Here is a 25,705-nt window from a genome sequence, read left to right as displayed (position 1 = left end):
CAATAACTATAGCTGGCCACACAAACGAGGTGGATGGAAGAATCCCCCACCAGTACTTTGTATTCTGACAGCAGGGCTCTCAGAATACACTGATCAGCAGCTACAGCTGCTGATCGATAAAAGCTTTCCAGCTTGTCCATTCAAAAGGAGTCGATCTAACGATCAATGTTAAAAAGAAGGGTCAGGAATAAAAGACCATATTTATCACGGGATGGATTTTCCTAAGATTTTGAGCACTCAGTTTCACATGACACGGCCTTTGCTGTCCTCTTCTTGTTTCAAAGATAGTTTCCCTAGAAGTTATGTTTTAATTTATTATGAAGTGGCTGCAGTGGCACATTAACGACAATGGAATTTTTGCTTTGATAAATGTAATTTAGAGCACAAAACATTCAGCAACCCAGCAATTTTTTTACATCAGTGATTTGGCAGGTAAAACGTTTTAAAATAATTCATATGATAAAGTGTTGTTGCAAACACACAGATCGTAGTCTGAAGTACGTACTCTTTTATCTATCTGAGAATGATGTCAGATTTCCATTTTCTGGCATAGATTTTCTTATCAGTTGTGAACTGCTCAACCTTACATTTTTCAGCCTGTATATTCCAGTGCCTTTTTTATTTTTATATTAAATTTATGCTGCTCTGACAGCTCCCAGCTGAGGGATGTTCAGAGTACCTAGCACATATGTTCCTTTTGGCAGGAATACAGTATATACTTGGAGACAATTTATTTGTTTATTATAATTGCTGAGAAGAGTGTGAAATTCTCCTGAACAATTTTAAAGGGGGAGTTTTCTGGTAGTGGAGACTAGTAGTTGGAGATGGCTTCCAGATGTAATTTTAGTGCATGATAAAATTTGTATGTATCAGTTTAATTTTATATTGTTGCTAGTTAATGCATATAATATAATATAATATATATATATATATATATATATATATATATATATATATATATATATATATATATATATATATATATATACGCTAAGTATAAGTACCCGGACAAAAAAACTAACAAGAAATAAATAAAGAAATAAAAAGTGTATATATATATATACACACAGACACAGTTGTGCTTATAAGTTTACATACCCTGGCAGAATTTATGATTTCTTGGCCATTTTTCAGAGAATATGAATAACACAAAAACATTTCTTACACTCATGGTTAGTATTTGGCTGAAGCCATTTTTTATCAATCAACTGTGTTTACTCTTTTTAAATCATAATCACAACAGAAACTACCCAAATGACCTGATCAAAAGTTTACATACCCTGGTGATTTTGGCCTGATAACATGCACACAAGTTTACACAAAGGGGGTTGAATGGCTATTAAAGCTATCCATCCTCACCTGTGATCTGTTTGCTTGTAATTAGTGTGTGTGTAAGGTCAATGAGTTTCTGAACTCCTGACAGACGCTTGCATCTTTCATCCAGTGCTGCACTGATGTTTCTGGATTCTGAGTCTTGGGGTAAGCAAAAGAATCGTCAAAGTATATGTGGGAAAAGGTAGTTGAACTGTGTAAAACAGGAAAGGGATATAAAAAAGATATCCAAGGAATTGAGAATGCCAATCAGCAGTGTTCAAACTCTGAAGTGGAAAATGAGGGGTTCTGTTGAAACCAAACCACGGTCAGGTAGACCAACTAAATTTTCAGGATGCAAAGAAAAACACACAAATAACTTCAGGTGAAATACAGGACTCTCTGAAAACATGTGGTGTGGCTGTAAGGATAAGGAGGCACTTGAATAAAGATGGGCTGCATGGTCAACTCGCCAGAAGAAAGACATTACTACACAAATGCAGCAGAGTATCGCGCTTACAATACACCAAACAGCACAGAGACAAGCCTCAAATCTTCTGCCACAAAGTCATTTGGAGTGATGAGACCAAAATTTCGCTTTTTGGCCACAACCATAAACACTACATTTGGAGAGCAGTCAAAAAGGCCTATGATGAAAGGTACACCAATCCTACTGTGAAACACAGAGGTGAATCACTGCTGTTTTGGGGGTGTGTGAGCTACAAAGGCACAGTAAATTTGGTCAAAATTGATGGCAAGATGAATGCAATATGTTATCAAAAAATACTGGAGGAAGATTTGCATTCATCAGCCAGGAAGCTGCGCATGGGAGGTACTTGGACATTCCAACATGACAATGATCCAAAACACTAAGCCAAGTTTACCTGTCATTGGCTACAGCAGAATAAAGTGAAGGTTCTGGAGTGGCCATCTCAGTCTCCTTACCTCAATATCATTGAGCCACTCTGGGGAGATCTCAAACGTGCAGTTCATGCAATACAGCCCAAGAATTTACAGGAACTGGAGGCTTTTTGCCAAGAAGAATGGGCAGCTTTACCATCTGAGAAGATAAAGAGCCTCATCCACAAATACCACAAAAGACTTCAAGGTGTCATTGATGTTAAAGGGGGCAATACACGGTATTAAGAACTGGGGGTATGTAAACATTTGATCGGGGTAATTTGGGTAGTTTCTGTTGTGATTATGAGTTAAAATGAGTAAACACAGTTGATTGATCATGAATAGCATCAGCCAAACACTAACTATGAGTGAAAGAAAAGTTTTTGTGTTATTCATATTCTCTGAAAAATGGCCAAGAAATCATAAATTCTGCCAGGGTATGTAAATTTATGAGCACAACTGTATATATAAAATTCCATCATACATTTGGCGGATTTTAGGAGAATACCCAAGACTCTTATATTGCACCCAGAAAAGTGAAAAAAGTGGTTAAATTGTTGAGGGAAGGCAGATCCCTGGCAGGGAAAGCTCATTGCTGATTGGTGTGAAAGCTAATGGGTGATTTGAAGTGTATGTAGATCCTAGCAACAAACTTTTCTTATTTTCTTCCTTTTGGCCAGAGGGCAGTCCTATTTCCTATTTGAACTCTTACCTCATCTCATAGGGACAGACAATTGCCAAAATTACATTCTTGCCTTGATTATTTAATTTTCCACTAGGATGCCTTGGTTTAATTAGTTTGCCTTACATCCGTTCAATAGTACATATTCCATTTTTGGGCAGCTGGTAAACCTTGTGATGTGACATTGGACTTTTGTTGCTGTTTTACAGATGTGTACATGGCACCTGCCTGCCGATCAATGCATTTTCCTACAGCTGTAAATGTTCCTCGGGCTATGGTGGAGTTCTGTGTGATGAAATTGAAGAACAGTTTAACCCTTGCCAATCTGTTAAATGTAAACATGGCAAATGTCGACTCTCAGGCCTTGGGAAAGCCTACTGTGAGTGCAACAGTGGCTACACCGGAGACAGCTGTGATAAAGGTAAATCATCATAAGCATTCAGTTTCTACATTTATAAGTTGAAATAGAAAGTGATCGTGTGTAGACATATGAATTCCTATAAAATTAATCTCTTAAGGGTGTCCTGAGGAGCACCTGGTACAAAAGTTCATCTCACTCACTAGATAGCCTTTTTGAAACCTTTAATGGTCAAGAGTCTCATAAACAGCTAACATGTTTCAGAGGAAAATAGTCTCCCCCTTCTTTAGGGCTTGAGCAGTCGATGTTAATGAAATCACATCAGGATGAGCTAGAGGACCTGGCTTTATGAAGACTAATGTCTTTTGACAGCACTAAAGGCAGCCGACCATTGACTGCTCAATCCCTTTGGATCTGCCTCCCCCCAAAATTCATTGGCTGTTTTTGAGGCTCTTAACTATTAAATGTTTCAAAAAGGCTTTCAAGTGAAATGACCATTTTTCCCAAGTGCTCCTCAGTACATACCGAAGAATTTACTGCTTGGCAAGCACTTCCCTAGTTGCTATGAGAGATATATTAGCCTAAGACCAGCATAGGGTCCACCTGAACCACAGATATGCTTCTTTAAAGGAAAAATCCCTTTATAGTAGATCCATCTGAATCAACTTTCACTTCTAGCGGTCCAGCATAATCGCACACACACACATCAGACATATAAAATTCATATGTTATACAATATAGCCATAAATGGAAGTGGTTTATTGTTTTGTGCAGTAAAATATAATAGCATTGGGGTTGATAAACTAAAGGCAAATATGCCTTAAAAGTAAAATTGCACTTTGCAAAAACATTTTCCTCAGAGCTTAGTGAATGCAGTGAAATTTCACTTTGCAAAGAATACCCACTCATGTGCAAGGAAAAAGCATTTTGCCTCTACATGATAGAATGATGGAAGTCAGCAGAGTTTCTCCTTCACTGGGGTAAAAGTTTCTTGCAAAGTACAACTTCCCTTGCAAAGTGAACAGTCTATTTGTCTTTAGTGAATCCTCTCCACAGTCACTATACAAAAGATTTCAAATCAAGGCATTACTGTAAAAGAGGACTGTAAATAATTGTCTTTCCTGCTGTTCACGAACAATACCTCCTGAGAAATCTTCATGTAAAGTCCAAAGGGAAACCAAGTTCCTGGGTCCTCAACAGCTCTAGTTGCTTCCTCTTGCTGACCTTAATATCACTGCTATATCCTATAATGCAGTGGCCATCAACCCTTTCCTCAGGGCCTGCTAACAGGCCAGGTTTGCAAGATAACTGAAATCCATCACAGGTGATATCATCTGCTGCTCAGTGATTGCAATATTCTAGTCTGCATCTCTCCAAGGTAATACATAAAACCTGGCTTGTTAGTGGGCCACGAGGACAGGGTTGATGACCACTGCTATAATGGGTAGAAGTCAGCAGGAGGAGCCAGTGAGAACTGTGGGGGATCCAGGGGATCGGCATTTCCAGGAGGGTTGGTTTCCCTTCAGACTTCACATGAAGTTTTCTCAGGATCCCAGTGGTGTTTGCGGGCTGCAGGAAAGATGTAATTGCAGTCTTTTAAAGTCATGCCTTAATTTAAAATTTTTGGTACAGTTATAGGGTTGCTTTAAAGGCTAAGTTCACCTTTTGGACCATGTTTATGTTACAGCCATATTTAAGGTGTAACATGATGTAAATGCCCCCTTTCTCCCTGTCTCTTTTAGATTTTGTGTGGCTTCATGGAACTCTACCCAGACAGCTGCGTCATTCATTCACAGAAATCTGTGAATGAATGAACTACAAGTCCCATCTGGCACCGCATCAGACAAACTTGTAGTTCTCAATGGACTACGAATGTGGTAATCAGCACACGTGTAGTCCATTGACACTGCTCCAGCTCTACAACTTGTATGGAGGTATTGATTGGGCATGGAATTGGAGGAGGTGTTTGCAGGAACCTGAAATTGCATTGGCTGATCCACTGATCGCGGGTGCAATACTTGCTAGGCTCCTGTAAAAAAAAATATAAAAAAAAAAAATAATAAAGTATATTTTTTTCGTGCACAAAATATGTGTATTTGTTTTTTAAGATGAACTTAGCCTTCATTCTATAATGCATTACTACACAAAGTAGTCCTAAACAAATGGAATTCTCCATTTCCCTACACATCTACCAATGGACCTAAATCTTTTTTAGCTTTGCTGATCTCTCTCTTCTGTTAACTTTTTCTTTCTGTAATGGATAATGACTTCACACTTTGCCTTATCACATGCTCTGCTCTTCACTCCTTTCAGCCTCCGCTGATATATCTCAGAGAATTCCACAGGTGAGATGGTTGAATAACAAGAGTTCACTTCTCTCCCCTCCCACCTCCATTCATTGTGGTGTCTCCTTCCGCCATATATCAATGTCTTCTCCTCTTTTCCCTCAGCTGGCATTTATTTATTTTGTCTTCAGCATCGATGTGACTGGGGGGCTGAGGGGGGGTTTGGGGCCAGGGAAGTGATTAACAGATGGCTCATTTTTAGCTGGTTTATACTTTGGTAATTTATGAAGCTTGTGGAATGTAACTTGTATTAAGCAGCAGATTGAATAATATTGAGCTAGAGGTCTAATAAATTAAATTGCATACTCTCTGAAACAGTTCCCCGATGTAAACAAAACCAGCTGTTCAGACTAAGCACACTGAATATGGACTTTTATATTAAAGAAAAGATTTAAGCAACCAATTTTGTTGTCATTGTAATAATGCTATATATGTTGTTCATAGACTGTGAGAAATTTTGTAAAAAAATAAATAAAAATAAAATAAATATGGTTATTAAGATGTAGAAAAATTGAGATGATGGTGGCCCATGATGTGCATTTAACCTGCTTAACCCTATGTTATCCAGCATTAAGACACACATCCAATTTGCAGGCAAACTTTAAATCAGGAGGTTTGAGGTCTGCAGAAGCAATCTGAAAATTCTACCATTTGCCAGAAGGGATGGCGTGTCAACAAGTGTTAGCTGGCTGCTGGTCCCAATGGGCTGCTCAGCCTAAATCTTATCTACCCTTAGAAAAAGAAAAATTGAAAATAAGTGCTCAGAAATTTGAGGCATTTGGGGATTGATTAAGCTTTTGTTGACATTATTACAACAATCAATTTTAAAATGTTTCTGCAGTATGTCACTTTAATACCTCAAGAGACAAATCTGTTTTTATAAATGAGGGCATTTTGAATCGAGTATGACTGTTTTGTTTTTTTTTTGAGTTAAAACTTAGTTCAGGATTTTGCAGAACTTTTCTAGAAGAGTAAATTGGGATTCATTTGAAAGGTAAGGGTTAGAAGCATCACCTTTTAAATCAGGGTGACTGGGCTAGAAGATTGGCCATTTATTGGAAACGGGAGATACAGAGATGTAACTAGGTTAACCACCTCAATACCGGGCAATTACACCCCATTCCCGCCTAGGCCATTTTTCAGCTTTCAGCGCTGTCACACTTTGAATGGCAATTGCGCGGTCGTGCTACACTGTAACCATGTGAAACTGTTATCATGTTCTTCACACAAATAGAGCTTACTTTTGGTGGTATTTAATCACTTCTGGGTTTTTATTTTTTCCTAAAAATAAAAAAAACACCAAACATTTGGAAAAAATAAGTTTTCTTAGTTTCTGTCAGTAATTTTTCTCCTTCACTTATGGGCACTGATGAGGCTGCTCTGAGGGGCACTGATAGGCTGCACTGATGGGCACTGCTGAGGGGCCACTTATGAGCACTGATGAGGTGGCCCTTATTGGCACTGAGAGGTGGCACTGATGAGCATTGATAGGCGGTACTGATGGGTGGCACTGGGCACAGATAGGTGGCACTTGCGGGCACAGATAGGCAGCACTGGTGGGCACAGATAGGTGGCACTGATGGGCATTGATGTGTGGCATTGATGGGCAGCAGTGATGGGCAGCACTGATAGCCAGCACTGACTGGCATCACTGATGGCTACTGATTGCTGGCACTTGTAGGCACCGATTGCTGGCACTTGTGGGTATAGATTGGTGCCAATTGTGGGCACTGGCTGGCACTGATTGCTGGTAGTGGCATTTCTGGCACTGTTTGGCACTTAATTGTAATCAGGGTACTGATGATCAGTGCCCTGATTACATGCCTAGATGTCCTCTGTGAGGAGATACCACTGATCGGCTTTCCTCTCCTTACAGTGTGTCATTGTGAGGCGTGGAGTGGCTCTTTACACATATCGGGGTCGCGCGTGTCCTTGCAACATGGTGCGGCCGCGATCGCCATGCTGTTCGCCCCCGGGGGTGCGCGAGGGTGGTCATTCTGGGAGGCCGTCATATGACGTCCACCTAGAACGAGAGCCGCACCGCCTAGCTGTCATTTTACAGTAGTCGGGCGGCAAGTGGTTAATCAGCAATCCAGGCTAGGGTTAAAATGGTTTGAGGGTAGCATGTAATAAATACCCTAATAAACTATAAATACAACTAATAAAGGGACTGGAGGACATTAGTTATGAAGAAAAGTTCTGAGCACTGAGTTTATTCTCTCTGGAGAAGAGACGCTTGAGAGGGGATATGATTTCAATTTAAAAAATACCATACTGGTGACCCCACAATGGGGATAAAACTTTCCCGTGCAAGGGAGTTTAATAAAACACATGGCCACTCATTAAAATGAGAAGAAAAGTGGTTTAACCTTAAACTGCACAGAGGGTTCTTTACTGTAAGAGCGAAGATGTGGAATTTCCTTCCACAGGCAGCGGTTTCAGCAGGGAGCATTGATAGTTTAAAAAAACTATTAGATAAGCACCCAAAGGCAACATACAGGGATATACAATGTAATACTGACATATAATCACACACATAGGTTGGACTTGATGGACTTTTTTTTCAACCTCACCTACTATGTAACTATCTAAAAAAAAAAAAAAAACAATTCTGCTAAGGAACACATTTAACATATATTGTCTTGAGGTATTTGCATGTGGCTAGAAATAGACCTTCACTCTTAGCAAGCTAATATTTTCATTATGGTTTGCCTACAGACTAATTACTGGTCTGTACTGAATGATGGGCAACAGTTACCATGACTTGTTTCTGAATGTTGAGCACAGTGTATTGAGATTGTACAAGTAAATGTTAACATTTTGCCAATTTTAACATAGTCTTCTGTATCATAAAATTAACTGATACCATCATCTAAATAAAAATGATAATGGCATACTATAAATGGCAGAAGGCACTGTGATTGGTATATTTCTACAAAACGAGATGCTTATGGTCAGGGGCATTGCCAGGTCTACAGAAGATCTGGGGCTGCCCATAGCAGCGAAGTAAAGAAAGTCATACACTTGGGCAGGCATACACATGTATATAATATACATGTCTGTGTATATATAACATTATATATAATATATTTTATCATTGCATCAAGGTCCCCAGAGAGCCTCCCCCTTACATTAGGGTTCCTAGAGAGCCTCCCCCTTACATCAGGGTCCCCAGAGAGCCTCCCCCTTACATCAGGGTCCCCAGAGAGCCTCCCCCTTACATCAGGGTCCCCAGAGAGCCTCCCCCTTACATCGGAGTACCCAGAGAGCCTCCCCTTACTATAGGGTACCCAGAGAGCATCCCCCTTGAATCAGGGTTCCTAAAGAGCCTCTTCCCTACATCAGGGTCCCCTTGGAGCCCCTCCTTATATCAGGGTCCCCAGAGAGCCCCCTTCTTGCATCAGGGTCCCCAGAGAGCCTCCACCCTTACATCAGGGTCCCCAGAGAACCTCCCTTTACATCAGGGTCCCCAGAGAGCCCCCCTTTACATCAGGGTCCCCAGAGAGCCTCCCCCTTACATCAGGGTCCCCAGAGAGCCTCCCCCTTACATCAGGGTCCCCAGAGAGCCTCCCCCTTACATCAGGGTCCCCAGAGAGCCTCCCCCTTACATCAGGGTCCCAAGAAAGCCTCCCCCTTACATCAGGGTCCCAAGAAAGCCTCCCCCTTACATCAGAGTTCCCAGAGAGCCTCTGCCTTGCATCAGGGTCGCCAGAGAGCCCCCACTTACATCAGGATCCCCAGAGAGCCTCCCCCTTACATCAGGGTCCCCAGAGAGCCTCCCCCTTACATCAGGGTCCCCAGAGAGCCTCCCCCTTACATCAGGGTCCCCAGATAGCCTCCCCCTTACATCAGGGTCCCCAGATAGCCTCCCCCTTACATCAGGGTCCCAAGAAAGCCTCCCCCTTACATCAGGGTCCCCAGAGAGCCTCCCCCTTACATCAGGGTTCCAAGAAAGCCTCCCCCTTACATCAGAGTTCCCAGAGAGCCCCACTATACATCAGGGTCCCCAGACAGCCTCTGCCTTGCATCAGGGTCGCCAGAGAGCCCCCACTTACATCAGGATCCCCAGAGAGAATCCCCCTTGCATCAGGGTCCCCAGAGAGTCCCCAACTTACATTGGGGTCCCCAGAGAGCCCCCAACTTATATCAGGGTCCTCAGCGAGCTTCCCGCTTACATTTGGGTCCGCAGAGAGCCTCCGCCTTGCATCAGGGTCCCCAGAGAGCCCACCTTTACATCGGGGGCCCCAGAGAGCCCCCCACTTACATCAGTATCCCCAGAGAGCCTCCCCCTTACATCAGGGTCCCCAGAGAGCCCCTCCTTACATCAGGGTCACCAGAGAGAGGGTTGGCAGTGAGAGATGGTGTAATCTCTCTGCTGCCCACAGCTGCACAGTGAGGGCAGAATAGCGGTAATGCAGTGCAGCTCTTCCGTACTGTCTGCCCGCTCTCTGGCTTTCCCGTGCTGCACACTGCGCTCTGGCTGAAGAGAGGACATGGCCCAGTAGTGGGCCACGGTCCGGTGGTTGGGGACCCCTGCAGAGACTCTGGCCTTTGGGCCCCACATTTGGGGCTATAGCCTCAAAAGCCACCCCCTAGAAATGCCACTGCTTAGGGTACAACACAATTTTTTAAAGACTGTGAGCCCCACACCTATTTACTGAGTCAGTGTGGTTATGCTTCTTATAGATATTGGGTACCATTAAATATTTAATTTAAAGCTGAACTCCAGTGAGAACTACATAGGTAAAAAAATAAAGTTTTGTAAGGCATAAAGGCATAACTATAAGTGCTCATGCACACGGACGTTTTAAAAAACTGGCTGCAAAGCTAGCTCCGACGCCTGGAAAAATCGTCGTTAAAAACGTGATTTTTACCGCGTTTTGCATTGGCGTTTTTGCGCGTTTTTGCGCGTTTTTTAGCGTTAGTGTTAAGTAGCTTTTTTTAAGAAACACATCTCTTGGCTATAGGACTCAGAAAACAAAGAAAATATGTTGCGCGTTTATGCGCGTTTTCCCGCGATTCGCGTTTTTACAGCTCTAGCTCCACGCCACGGAACGCACTGGTCCTGGGTTTTTTTTACAGCTTAAAAACGCCTATGCCATTTGCAGCTCAAAAACGCCTAGGTGGGCATGAAGCCATAGACTAACATGGACAGCCGTTTTTAACCCTTTCATGACTAAGCCTGTTTTTGGAATTTGGTGTTTACAAGTTAAAATCCATATTTTCTACTAGAAAATTACTTGGAACCCCCAAACATTATATATATTTTTTTAACAGAGACTCTAGAGAATAAAGGTACTCTTTATGGAGGGATCGGGGGTCTAAAAGACCCCCCACCCCTCCTTTACACTTCAGTGTATTCAGATCGCCGAAAACGGCGATTCTGAATACCGGATATTTTTTTAAAACCGGCGCCATTGGCAGCCGAGTAAACGGGAAGTGACGTCATGACGTCGCTTCCGTGTTTACTATGAGGAGACTGGAACGAAGCCGATTACGGCTTCGTTCCAGTTCCTCCCCAGCGGCCGGAGCCATCGGACACGCAATCAGTGCTCCCGATCGAGCGGGAGCACCGGTAACAGCGGCGGGAGGCGGCGGGAGGGGGGGACGTCCCCTCCCGCTCCTCCGGCATAGCAGCCGAGCGGCTGTTAGCCGCATCGGTTGTTATGGCTGGATAGCCAATCGCCCGCTGTAAAAGACGGTACCGGGATGATGCCTGCAGGTGCGGGCATGATCCCGGTATACCCCCCGGAAGCCGAGTACGCATATCTGCGTACGCTCGGCGGGAAGGGGTTAAGCTGCAAAAAAAGCTCAAAAAAGCAGCTGTAAAAACGTCCGTGTGCATGAGGCCTAATACTTTAGAAGCACAGTGGGGCCACCTCTTTGCCCCAGCCAGCTGGTTGGATAATAAAGGAGCATCAACACATTGACATCCTTTTTATGCCCTCCCTTCCTGTCAGTATGTGTCCTGTGCACAACTGGCAGCACTTTGCAATAAAATAGAGACTAACCGACTGACAATATTGTCTTCCTTTTCTTAGTCTAAATTCTGCTGTGCAGGAATTTCAAAAACCAGCTATATTTTAAAAACTTTTTGTTGGATACATAACTACAATACATTTTGTTCTTTTTAATATTGTCTTGGAGCTCAGCTGTTGGTCATCACTCTGTTATCCTCTTTAAACTGACCCTGTCACAAAAAAAAATACTCCTGCAAAAGAACACCTTTTATTTACCTGTCCCAGTGCCCGATCTTAAAATCTTAATTGCTGAGCAAAGCTGCCCCAAGCATCTTGACATTTCCTTCCCCTTTGTTATCTTGTTCTTTCTGCCAGCCCCTACATCATTTTTGGACACAGCGGTGATGTAGGGGCCTGACAGACGAACCAGAAAAGATGGCAAGGGCTATCGGTTTCCAACATAGAAAATGTGCAAACCCTTGTACACACGGTCAAATGTGTCCTATTGGACCGTTTTGTCGGATATTCCGACTGTGTGTGGTCTGCATCGGACTGTTTCCGTCGGAATATCTGACGGACCAATTTTTCCAACTTGCCGGTAAAATTTTCAGACAAAATGCTCCAATCGGACATACTCCGATCATGTGTAGCCTACTCCGATGGACAAAGTACCATGCATGCTCAGATCAAATTCCTACACCAAAGCTATTGGCTACTAGCCTGAACGTAGCCCCGTCGTAACGAAATAACATCATCACGTTATGTACAATCAGATTTTCCGACAACTTAGTCCGACCATGTGTATGCAACATCACTTCCGGACCTCTTCCGGAATTAATCCGTCAGAATTACTCCAACGGATTTGGTTGTCGGAATCTCCGACCATGTGTACAAGGGCCTAGATGTGAAGAGCCTTAGAGTGGAAGTAAACTCCCCTATCATTTTCAGCCAAGGAAGCTGCCATCTTTGCCTCTGTTTAATCTTCAACTGCTATGGTGCTGCACATGTGATTCGTTATGACATCAGCCATTGGATGGTTTGATAGTTTGGCTGAGAGCACAGCCAATGTGCAGTTAGCATTCCCGGCATGCCTTTTTTTTTTTAACTGTTTGAATCGATGGGTTTACTTCCACTTTAAGAAGGCTTTGCTCAGCAATGGATAGTGTATTCTACAAACTGGCGCCAAAACAGGTAGTTCTAAAATTTGCTCTTTTGAAAGAGCTTAATTATTTTCTTTTTTTTTCAGCTTGAAGATAGCTTTAAATATGTCCATGCATACAAAATGGAAAGAAGAATTTATCAATAATTGGCTTCTAATTAAAATGTGGTATTTTTCTTGCAGAAATCTCTTGCCGAGGGGAACGGATCAGAGATTATTACCAAAAACAGCAAGGTTATGCAGCTTGCCAGACGACCGAGAAGGTATCGAGACTAGAATGCAGAGGAGGCTGCTCCAATGGTCAGTGCTGCGGACCCTTGAGAAGCAAGAGACGGAAATATGTTTTTGAGTGCACCGACGGTTCCTCATTTGTGGACGAAGTCGAGAAAGTCATAAAGTGTGGCTGTACAAAGTGCCCCTCCTAAATATGTAACCGTCACGAGTCTTTTGACAAAGTTGTATACCTTTTGACCGTGTTGGACTAATTCAAATTTCATAGTGGAAAATATTTTGAATTATATTGTAAAATACAGAAACAGACTTATTTTTATTAAGAAAAAAAATGACATTTTCTTCACTGGCAATGAAAAAAAAAAACAAAAAGAAGCAAAAAATGTAAGTTCTTATCTAGGACTTCTAGTAAAGAAGAAGATATGTCAGATGGACATTGACACACAAGTCTAAGTAGATCTCTCTTGAGTGAGAGGAATTGCAATTGCTAATCAACATGGTTTGCTATTTACAACATTCTGAAGATAAAGAAGATTCTTGATGTGTTCTGCCGTCAAGTTGAAAAGTCGGGGGGTTTTTTTGTTCCGGATATGAGGTTTGTTAATTGGCTGTGACATATCAGCCCTCTTCAGCCCAACCGATGGGAAAACCACACAATTATGATAAAGGAAAAGCTGTGAATGATAAGGGATCAAGTTGAAATCCTGAAGCACTGAGTGCACCCCAACTAAACCGCTGAAACGTATCGGGAGCCCTGATGCATTTCAAGTCATCTAGACAAGAACCAAGGATGGGACTGAGAATTAGCCCAGAGTAGACTCATCTTTTCAATCTGTTAATGTCATGTGATAGCACAAGAAGCATACAAAGGTCTTCATCTAGCCTTTTCCAGTATTATTTTTTTTTATTTTTTTTTATTTTTGTAATATAAATAATTAACTGGGCCATTAGAAAGCAGGTAGTTTTTTTTTTTTTTTTTGGTTTTAATTAGGAATAATTTTACAACTTCTAAGGAAAAAAAAAAGTTTATAAGCAGTATTCAGATTGAATAAGACATATTTATTGTACCAGAGTACATCATTGTTAACAATTTTAGTTTATCCCTTTTTTTCCAATGCTTTAATATATATTAATTTATATTTGTCCTGATATTTTTCTATTTTGATAAGTGCAAAATGACTCAAAGGTCAGGATTTTTTTTTTCCTCTTCTAGAACTAACATGTGTCAGATGAACTAGTTTTTGTGTTCAATAATGTGGTTGTGATATGCGCTGTGTGCTCAATGTTAGGGCGCATGGTGACAAATGTACAATAGAGTGTGTTTACATTAGATCAAAAATGATATAGAAGTATTTTCCCTACATATAATATAAATTTAATGTATATTTACGTAAAGAAACTAAAATTGTGTTGTAGGCAGATGAACGTCACTAGACTAGAGGAAGTTCCTTAATTTTCCCCCCATGAAGTTGTATCTGTTTTTAGAGCAGATTATTCCGTTCACGACTGTGGCTTCCCCCGTAATAAAACTACCATAGTAACACGTGGTTCCCATGTTAATAAGCTGCTGCTAAATCCAGTATATGATTGTTAATGGTCGGTAGTGGGCTGTGTTCTCCTTCCCTTAAATAAAGAAACAAGCAGGCACTCTGTACAATACATTTGTTATGTTCAACATTTTTTTATTTGTATTTACAAAGAATTAGGTGTACATGTATAATGCAGTGTGCTTTGTCATATTTGGACTGATATCAGTAATGCAACTGATGTTTGTAAATTAAACAGATATTACTTCCATATTTCCTGATTTGTCTTCTTGTATTCATGCATTCAAGTTTTATTAACCACTTTCAGACCGGACCATTTTGCTGGCCAAAGACCAGACCACTTTTTGCGATTCGGCACTGCGTCGCTTTAACTGACAATTGCGCTGTCGTGCGACGTGGCTCCCAAACAAAATTGATGTCCTTTTTTTTCCCACAAATAGAGCTTTCTTTTGGTGGTATTTGATCACCCCTGCGGTTTTTATTTTTTGCGCTATAAACAAAAATAGAGCGACATTTTGAAAAAAACACATTTTTTTACTTTTTGTCATAATAAATATCCCCCAAAAATATATAAAACATTTTTTTCCCTCAGTTTAGGATGATACGTATTCTTCTACATATTTTTGGTAAAAAAAATCGCAATAAGTGATTATTGATTGGTTTGCGCAAAAGTTATAGCGTTTACAAAATAGGGGATAGTTTTATGGCATTTTTATAAAAAAAAAAATTTTTTACTAGTAATGGCGGCGATCAGCGATTTTTATTGTGCCTACGACATTATGGCGGACACGTCGGACATTTTTGGGACCATTGTCATTTATACAGCAATCACTGCTATACAAATGCAGTGATTCCTGTGTAAATGACACTGGCAGTGAAGGGGTTAACCAGTGGGTGGCAGTGTAGGGGTTAAGTGTTCCTAGGGGTGTGTTACTAACTGTTGAGGGCTGGGCTTTCTTTTAGTGAACACTGATCTCTGCTCCAATCACATGGAGCAGAGATCAGCGTCACTTGTTGCTAGGCAGAACGGGGAGATGCTGTTTACAACTGCATCTCTATAAATTGATTCATACGGTTTTACACTATTGGAGCACCCTTATTATTTTACATGTGGAATATTTGAATTTGCACAATGGATAATTGGAGCAACGGTTCACTACTTGCTGTTTGCTGATAAGCGTTTAAGCCTGATACGAAAGTGCAGGCATTGCGAGTCGGTGAGTGCATTTCTTAAGGGAGTGGAATGACTGATCACTTTGGTGTGGTGGATGGATGTTAAGACTCCATGGTAGAATCTGAAGTTTAATCAAGGACGTCCTGCTTTTGAAGTCCATTACAGATACAGAAAATCAAGTGTTAATCCAGCCCATTATCCCTCCCACTAGGGCATGAACATATTAAAATAGCATTTTTGTGTTCAGTGACTAGAGATGATTATACTAGCAATTCCTTGTTAGGTGGAACATGGTATAAGAACACACCTTTAGGATATACTGGCTTTAGAACTAAGCAGTGCTTGCACTGAATCTGGAAGCATACAGCACACCAGGGCTCGACAAACCCCAGGTAACAGATCTCAATGGCGACAAGAAATGTCATCCTGGTGCCTGGGCTGCAGCCCAAATGCTCTACACCTTGCGCGCCCAATGCTATGTATCCCGGGCTCCACTTGCCAATCTGTGGGCCCGTGACCAACATAGTAGGTGCCGCAGGGTAGAAGGGGGGGGAGCGGGCTCACGTCTACTCTCCTCCCCTTCTTGTTCACCCGATAGTGAAATGTGATTTCACTCCCGGGTTCCCGTTGACAGTTTTACCGGCCATCATGGCTGGAAAATAATTTAATGCAGTGTGATGTGCATTGCATTCAGTGGAACACATAGGAGATATGCAGGGTCTTTTAGGCCCTGGGTGTCTCATTAAAGAGAACCTGTCACCATAGGGAACCTTTGCCATAATATCATGTAACATACAAAAATTGTAACAACCACTATTTTATTCTCTAGGGTGTCTGCTTTCAGAAAATATATAATGTTTGGGGGTTTTATGTAATCTTCAGGCCTAAAATGATATTTAAATGTGTGCAAAAAACTGTGCTGGCTTTGAAAGGGTTAAAGGATAAGTTCGCCTTTGGGAACATGTTACATGTTCCACCCATAAGCTATGTTAAAAAAAACGAAGCAGGGAAGACTAACATGGGAGGAGATTAACTAATCTAACAGAGACTAACAGGGAGGAGAAACAGAGAAGATGTGCTTGGTTGGAAAGAAAGGAGATGAAGCATGGTTGAGAAGGAGGGAGGTGACGCAAGAATACTAAGCATGGCTGGAAGGGAAGGAGATGGAACAGGGAGTTAAACATGGCTGAGAAGAAGGGAGGAGAATCATGGAAGTCAAACATGGCATTAATGGCAAGAATGGCTGAGAAAAAGGGAGAAGAAGCAGGGAGAACCAACATGGCTTACAAAGAGGCAGGAGAAGCAGGGAAGAGAGGCATGGTTGAAACAGAAGGAAATGAAGCAGGGATGACAAGCATGACTGAGAAGAAGGAAGGAGAATCAGGGAAAACAAACATGATTGGAAAGAAAGAAGATTATGCAGGAATGGTAGGCATGGCTGAGGAAAACAAAGAGGAACAGGGAAGATACAGTAAGCATGGATGAAAAGAAAGGAGAAGAAGCAGAGATGACAAGTATTTCTGGAAAGGAAGGAGATGAAGCGGGTATGACAAGCATGGTTGAGATAGAAGAAGGGGAGACAGGGATAAGAAACATAGCTGGAAAGGAAAGAGATGAAGCAGGGAGGAAAAGCATGGCTGAGTAGAGGGAGGAGAAGCATGGAAGATGAACATCAGTACAAATAAACAGCAACTGCCCCACCTGTAACTGACCTTAACAGCAAGGAACACATGTAAAGGCTTTGCATGTCAAACAAAAACAAAAAAATCCCCAGCTCAACGTGCCAGCCAGCCTGCAACAAACCAATTTGTCCTGTCTTATGCCCCGTACACACGATCGGATTTTCCGACAACAAATATTGGATGGTGAGCTTGTTGGCAGAAAGTCTGACCGTGTGCATGCTCCATTGGACATTTGCAGTCGGACTTTTCGCCAACAAATGTTGGCTAGCAGGTTCTCAAATGTTTGCTGTTGGACTTTCCGATCACGTGTACACAAGTAAGTCAGACAAAAGTTCATGCATGCTCGGAATCAAGTACGAGCCGGAAGCGCTCGGTCTTGTAAAACTAGCGTTCGTAATGGAGATATCATGTACGTCACTACGTTCGTAACTGTTGGCCAACATTTGTGTGACCATGTGTATGCAAGACAAGTTGGAGCGAACATCCTTCGAACAAAAATCCACAGTTTTGTTGTCAGAAAGTCCGATCGTGTGTATGGGGCATAACAGGTCACATTAAAAACAGGTTTAGTTTGCACACATTTGCAAATTCATGCTTAAGTTGCAGAGGCCGCGACAAGGCACCCCATTATTATCTGCAGTGCTAACTCTATATTTTGAGAGCCTCCATATTAGGAGCACATATATAGTAATGGATATTAGACATGTGCAGAGTAAAATATTTCGTTTCGGAATTTCGTTTTCGTCTGAAAACTTAATTTATTTAGTTACTCCCGAAATTCGTTTTTATTTATTTCGTTTTTCGTTCAAAAATTGCATTCGTCCGAAAATCCACATGAATTACGGTCGAATCTGTCTTGGAAGGCTTATGGTGTCTGTCGAATGTATAAAGAAGATTCGACGGAGCTAACTATATAGCATACTTTAGAACCCTATTAAAGTCTATGGGACTCCAACGTTCAAAATCTAAAGTGCTAATTTTAAAGGCTAATTTGCAAGTTACTGTCCTAAAAAGTGTTTGGGGACCCGGGTCCTGCCCCAGGGGACATGTATCAATGCAAAAAAAAGTTTTAAAAACGGTCGTTTTTTCGGGAGCAGTGATTTTAATAATGATTAAAGTGAAACAATAAAAGTGTAATATTCCTTTAAATTTCGTAGGGGGGGGGTTGTCTATAGTATGCCTGTGAAGGGGCGCATGTTTCCCGTGCTTAGAATTGTCCCTGCACAAAGTGTCATTTATGCAGGAAAAAAAGTCCTTTAAAATCACTCGCAGCTATAATGAATTGTCGGCTCCCGTAATACAGAGAACACTCATTGAAAGTCATTGATAAAAAAAAAAAAATTAAAAAAAAAGCGTGGGGGTCCCCCAAATTCAATTACCAGGCCCTTCAGGTCTGGTATGGATATTAAGGAGAACCCTGCCTCAAATTTAAGAAAAAATTTGACGTGGGGTTCCCCCTAAATATCCATAACCAGACCCTTCAGGTCTGGTATGGATATTAAGGGGAACCCCGCGTCAAATTAAAAAAAAAATTGACGCGGGGTTCCCCCTAAAAATCCATACCAGACCCTTTATCCGAGCACGCAACCTGGCAGGCCGCAGGAAAAGAGGGGGGGACGAGAGAGCGGCCCCCCCTCCCTCCTGAACCGTACCAGGCCACATGCCCTCAACATTGGGAGGATGCTTTGGGGGTCTGTGACCCCTCAAAGCACCTTGTCCCCATGTTGATGAGGACAAGGGCCTCATCCCCACAACCCTGGCCGGTGGTTGTGGAGGTCTGCGGGCGGGGGGCTTATCAGAATCTGGAAGCCCCCTTTAACAAGGGGACCCCCAGATCCCGGCCCCCCCCCTGTTTGAAATGGTAAGGGGGTACAAAAGTACCCCTACCATTTCACAAAGAAAGTGTAAAAAATGTTTAAATAAAACAAACACACTTTTTAAAAATTCCTTTATTAAAAATAAAAAAAAGATTCCAGCGGCGGTAATCCACTCTTGCTATCCAGCGACGGACGGTCAGCTCTCCATCGATGTCTAATGTCATCCAGCGCAGCATCCTTCTTCTGTCTCCTCCACGGAGACACTGGAGGCATTCCGGCGCTGACGTTTCTTATATACGGAGGGCGGGGCCACCCGTCACCTGACCCCGCCCCCCTCTGACGCAAGGGGAAACCCGGGGTTCCCCGTGACGTATGGGTGACCCCGCCCCCCTCTGATGTAACGGAAACCTGCCTGTGTTACATCAGAGGGGTGCGGGTCACCCCTACGTCACAGGGAACCCCGGGTTTCCCCTTGCGTCAGAGGGGGGCGGGGTCAGGTGACGGGTGGCCCCGCCCACCCTATATAAGAAACGTCAAGCCGTCGGAATGTCTGTAGTGTCTCCTCCACTGAGACAGAAGAAGGATGCTGCGCTGCGCTGGATGACATTAGACATCGATGGAGAGCTGACCGTCCGTCGCTGGATAGCAAGAGTGGATTACCGCCGCTGGAATCTTTTTTTTATTTTTAATAAAGGAATTTTTCAAAAGTGTGTTTGTTTTATTTAACCATTTTTTACACTTTCTTTGTGAAATGGTAGGGGTACTTTTGTACCCCCTTACCATTTCAAACAGGGGGGGGCCGGGATCTGGGGGTCCCCTTGTTAAAGGGGGCTTCCAGATTCTGATAAGCCCCCCGCCCGCAGACCTCCACAACCACCGGCCAGGGTTGTGGGGATGAGGCCCTTGTCCTCATCAACATGGGGACAAGGTGCTTTGAGGGGTCACGGACCCCCAAAGCATCCTCCCAATGTTGAGGGCATGTGGCCTGGTACGGTTCAGGAGGGAGGGGGGGCCGCTCTCTCGTCCCCCCCTCTTTTCCTGCGGCCTGCCAGGTTGCGTGCTCGGATAAAGGGTCTGGTATGGATTTTTAGGGGGAACCCCATGTCAAATTTTTTTTTAAATTTGATGCGGGGTTCCCCTTAATATCCATACCAGACCTGAAGGGTCTGGTTATGGATATTTAGGGGGAACCCCACGTCAAATTTTTTCTTAAATTTGAGGCAGGGTTCCCCTTAATATCCATACCAGACCTGAAGGGCCTGGAAATTGAATTTGGGGGACCCCCACGCTTTTTTATTTATTTATTTATTTATTTTTTTATCAATGACTTTCAATGAGTGTTCTCTGTATTACGGGAGCCGACAATTCATAATAGCTGCGAGTGATTTTAAAGGACTTTTTTTCCTGCATAAATGACACTTTGTGCAGGGACAATTCTAAGCACGGGAAACATGCGCCCCTTCACAGGCATACTATAGACAACCCCCCCCTACGAAATTTAAAGGAATATTACACTTTTATTGTTTCACTTTAATCATTATTAAAATCACTGCTCCCGAAAAAACGGCCGTTTTTAAAACTTTTTTTTGCATTGATACATGTCCCCTGGGGCAGGACCCGGGTCCCCAAACACTTTTTAGGACAGTAACTTGCAGAATCTTTTCTCTGTCAAATCTTTTTTCTCTGTCGAATATTTTCTCTATATAATCTTGGACTAATAGAGGTAAGGTTAAGCACATTCGACCACAGGTTCTATAGACAAGATTGTTATCGTCAGAGTCATGTCGAATCTCCTATTCTATATCGAACTGTTGTAACAATGAAAACGAAAATAAAGCATTTATTTATGTCGGATCTTTCGTTTTTCGGATTTTGTGCTTTCGTTATCGTTTGTCAAAACGAAAACGAAAATAGCTGAAATTCGGACGAAAATGCATTCGGACGAAAACGAATGCACATGTCTAATGGATATATTGAGGACAGGTATGCCTAGATAGAGCCCACTCCTCCTTATATGCCCAGGGGTGCACTGGACACCCAGCAAATAGCACAATGGCAGCAAAGGTGTCCAGTGCACCCCCTTCACTAAATAACCCGAAATAAACAAGGGCGGTGCAAAATGAGTTTTTGAGAAAAGAGAAAAATGATAATGTTTTTTCGGCTAAACAGTGGTTGTATGACATGAGAGAGGAGAAATGGAAAAAATGGCATGGTTGATAAGAAGGCGCGGCGGGGAGTACAAGCATTGCTGTGAATGAAGAAGGAGAAGCATGAAAGAGGAGCTGAAGCAGGAATGGCAAACATGGCTGAGAAGAAAGGGAGGAAAAGCAGGAAAGACAAATATAGCTTACAAGGGGGTAAGGAGAAAAAGGGATAATAAGAATGGTTGGAAAGGAAGGAGGAGAAGCAGGTAAGACAAACATGACTGGAAAGAAAGAAGGTGATGTCAGGCATGGTTGAGGAAAAGGAAAGAGAAGCAGGGAAGATCAACATGGCTGAGAAAGGAGGAGAAGTAGGGGTAACAAGCATGGTTGAGAAGGAGTGAGGAGAAGCAAAAATGACAAGTGTGGCTCAGAAGAAATGAGGAGAAGCAGGGATAACAAATGGCTGGAGAGGAAATAGATGAAGCAGGGAGAAAAAGCCTGGCTGAGAAGGAGGGAGGAGAAGAATGGAAAACAAACATGACTGAAAATAAAGAAGATGAAGCAGGGATGGCAAGCATGGCTGAGAAAAATAGAGCATAAGCAGGGAAGAAAAAAATGGCTTACAGGGAGAAAGAGGAAGCAGATATGACAAGCATGGCCGCAAAGGAAAGAGATGAAGCATGGATGACAACCATTGTGGGATGAGTCATCGGTTATGACTAAGGACAATAAGTGCGAAAAATGTTAACCTTCCATTCATTCCTGTGACTGCATCTGTCTGCATTATGCCTTGTACACGGTCGGACATTCCGACCACAAAATCCGTCTGATTTTTTCAGACGGATTTTGTCCGAAACTGGTGTTGCAGTTGGAATTTACGATCACGTGTACAGGGCATTACAATAAAGAAGTTTTATTGGTATCCCATTGCGGTGTGCTGCTACCTTTTTCATCCATACCTTGGATGACAACTAGGGATGAGCTTGATGTTTGGGTCGAACATAAGTTCAACCCGAACATCGGGTGTTTGCCCATTCGCCAAAGAGTGAATATTAGGGGCATTTGTGGCAAATTCGAGTGCCACGGAATGCCTTATAATGCACTGCAAGATCGCAGTGCATTGCTGTATGATGATTGGCCAAAGCATGCACCTGGCAGTGTATTTGATATATATATATATATATATATATATATATATATATATATATATATATATATATATATATATACAGTAAGTCTAACATATTATATATACTCTGCATCCAGTGTAGCCTATATCTACAGTGCATTCTGTGGTGTACTGTATCTAATATACTTCAGGCCTTCAGGCGGTGTACACAGCATCTAATACAGTGTGTACAGTGACTACTACACTTCTGGTGGTGTACACAGTATAAAATACAGCGCAGCCCTTGTACAATTTCTAACACAGTACAGACAGTGTGCACAGTATCTAATACAGTGTGCACAGTTTCTACTACACTTCTGGTGGTGTACACAGTACACAATACAGTGCAGCCATAGTACAGTTGCTAATACAGTGCAGGCGGTGTACACAGTATCTAATGCAGTGTGTACCGTTTAAACCACAGTTCTTGTGGTGTACACAGTATCTAATATTGTGTAGTGTGGTGTTTCAAAACAAAATATACATCATGTCCGGAAGGCCACCAAGGAGAGGCAGACGCTCACAGGCCACTAAAAGAGTGGAAGCAGCCTCTATGTCTGCAGTCAGCAGTGCTGGTCGTGGACATGGTGCATCCTCTGCAGGTAGCCGTGGGGCACGCTTGTCCTTTTTTTCTGCTGCTGGCCATGTTATTGAGCCAGAGCATGCAGAAGAGTTGGTGGAGTGGATAACAAAGCTGTCCTCATCCTGCTCATCCTTTGTCACCCAGGCTCAGAGTAGTTTGCCTTCCAAAGCGGCCTATTCCACCAGCTCATTGGCCACAGTCACTCCTTCCATAGCCCCACCATCATGCACAGAGGGATCCCCATAATTATTTGACTGCTGTGTCTGGTCCATGCTGCTGGAGGATGCGCAGTGATTTGAAGGCTCAGATGTTGATTCCCAGGTTGAGGAAGGGAGTAACGTCAGCCTAGAGAGAGGGGGTGCCCAAGAAGGACAAGTAACTGGCAGTCATGTTCCCCCAGCTGCAGCATACTGCCAAGTTTGCTCCAGTGACGAGGAGGGAGGGAACTGTACTTGGGTGCCTGAGAGAAGAGAGGAGGAGGAAGAGGAGCCACAACTCTGAGGCAGCATGTCCTCTAGGGGGCAACTTAAGGGCACCCGCCCTATTGCATTACACCGCAGAGCTCCGCAGGTGCAGGGCGCTGCTGACTCCTTGCTAACCTTTTAAACATTCCTTGGTGTGGGCCTTTTTTGACACAGTGTTCAGTAGATTGCACCATTGCTGTTTGCAACCTATGTCTGAAGTGGATCAAGCGTGGCCAGAACAGCAGCCGCTTGGGCACCACATGCTTGACCAGACATATGATGAGTAAGCGCTGGTTTTGGCGTGAAACGCGTCAGGAGTCTTGTTCTAATTTTTTCCCTTTGCTGTGATGTTTTGTGCAATATGGAGTTTTTTCATTTGAAGAAATAAAGGCATTTTTACTTTTTACTCAATCCGGAGTGTGGCTATCCAGAGTTTTGTTCGTTTTCTGTATACCAGACATATGGTGACCTGCCATGCAGTCCATTGGCAATAGCATTTGAAAGACCCACATTATAGAAAAAGGCGGACTTCTCCTTGCTCCTCATCTGGGATCTCCACCCCTACTATACCTCCAGTCCTCTAAAAAACCTGCACTGAGAGGAATAAGGGTATAGCAATAGGTGTCTCAAGTACTTGCAGCCAATCTGCTAGCAGTACACCACAATCTGATTTTAGCAGGCAAATTCCCTACCACAGATGCGGAACCGTAAAAAGAAATTCAGTCATAGCCATCCACATGTTCAGTGTTTAAATGCTAGCTTGGCCAAATTGCTAGCACTGCAACTTCTGCCTTTTCAGCTGGTAGACTCTGCCCCCTTTTGTGAATTTGTGGAATGTGCTGTACCTCAGTGGCAGGTTCCAAAACACCATTTCTTTTCACGGAAGGCCATTCTGGCTCTCTACCGGCATGTGGAAGGCAATGTTTTGGCCTTGTTGGACAGGGCGGTCAGCAGTAAGGTACATATTACTGCTGACTCATGGTCCAGCAGGCATGGGCAGGGATGTTACCTTTCCTTCACGGTGCACTGGGTAACTCTGCTGTCAGCTGGGAAGGATGCAGGACAGAGTTCAGTGTTGTTGGGAGCTTGTTCGTGGATCTTACCACCGCATCTCCAAAATTCTAGTAGCGATTCTGCCACAGCTCTCTCTTCCACCACCTCCTCTTCTTTTTTCCTCTATGGCCTCTTCTTCAGATTTTTCCTCTGAACCGGCGGTCCTCCGTAAGCGTTCAAGGGGCTACACAAGCAGTCAGGCTAAAAGATGCCATGTGGTGCTTGAGTTGGCCTACCTAGGGGACAGGAGCCACACTGGGGCAGAGATTCTGTCAGCTCTGCAGGGGCAGGCATTTGTGACATGCCCACCAGGTGGAACTCAACATTGGCAATGCTGCAGCATCTGCACACACAGCGGATGGCCATTAATGAGTATCTGTGCGAGTATGGCAGCAGGACAAGGTCAGGGGAGCTTGGCTTCTTTTTGCCACGTCAGTGGCTACTGATCAAGGATGTATGCACTGTCCTGTCACCATTTGAGAAATCCACAAGGATGGTGAGCAGCGACAATGCATGTATCATTGATACTGTCCCTCTAGTGTTCCTGTTGGAGCATATGGTTTGTGGAATCATGGACAGGGCATTGAGGCAGAACAAGAGGAATTCCTTACCTCTCAAGACCTTTATCCAGATAGCCTTCCTGCGGGCCTGCCAAACACACAGGAAGAAGAGGAGGAGGATTATATATACTGCTGTTCAGAGTATAAAGTGTCTGGGTGACCCCCCCATGCCATTAAAAAAAAAAAAAACGGGTGTTGGGTTCTCCTTAATAATTATACCAGATCCAGTGGACCTGGTAATGGACTGGGGGGGGTATTCTATGCCGTTTTTTTCAATGATTTTCATCTATATAGCCAGGACCCGACAATACATTACAGCCGCAAGTAGTTTTGAATAAAAATTTTTCCTTTAGAAATGTCATTTTGCAGTGGTATTTTTTTAAATATGGGTAAAATGCGCTACTTTACAGGCATACTACGTACAACCCCCTTCATTTTTATTGTTTCACTTTAAGCATTATTAAAATCACTGCTCCCGAAAAAAAATTCTGTTTTTAGAACTTTTTGCATTGATACATGTCCCCTGGGGCAGGACCCGGGTCCCAAAACACTTTTTATGGCAATAAC

The 25,705-nt window shown here is 43.0% G+C and overlaps 1 protein-coding gene across 8 annotated transcripts in view; it reads left to right on the top strand.

Moving 5' to 3' along the window:
- The window catches only part of SLIT2 (slit guidance ligand 2), a 401,248-nt gene extending 386,503 nt beyond the window's left edge, over nucleotides 1-14,745 (top strand). For 7 of the 8 annotated variants that reach the window (XM_077477716.1, XM_077477717.1, XM_077477720.1 and 4 more), the window contains 2 exons: nucleotides 3,103-3,314; nucleotides 12,899-14,745. In XM_077477716.1, the coding sequence (XP_077333842.1) occupies nucleotides 3,103-3,314; nucleotides 12,899-13,140 (454 nt within the window). In that variant the 3' untranslated portion in view covers nucleotides 13,141-14,745. Of the gene's footprint in view, nucleotides 1-3,102; nucleotides 3,315-5,564; nucleotides 5,597-12,898 lie in introns of all 8 variants that reach the window. The other variant, XM_077477724.1, reaches the window with a different exon arrangement.
- Nucleotides 14,746-25,705: the final 10,960 nt, after the last annotated feature.

This window comes from Lithobates pipiens, unplaced genomic scaffold, assembly GCF_037356315.1.
Source record: "Lithobates pipiens isolate NorthernLeopardFrog02 unplaced genomic scaffold, aLitPip1_a1.2 Scaffold_13, whole genome shotgun sequence".
Lineage (NCBI taxonomy): Eukaryota > Metazoa > Chordata > Amphibia > Anura > Ranidae > Lithobates > Lithobates pipiens.
This window is presented reverse-complemented; position numbering and strand designations above follow the sequence as displayed.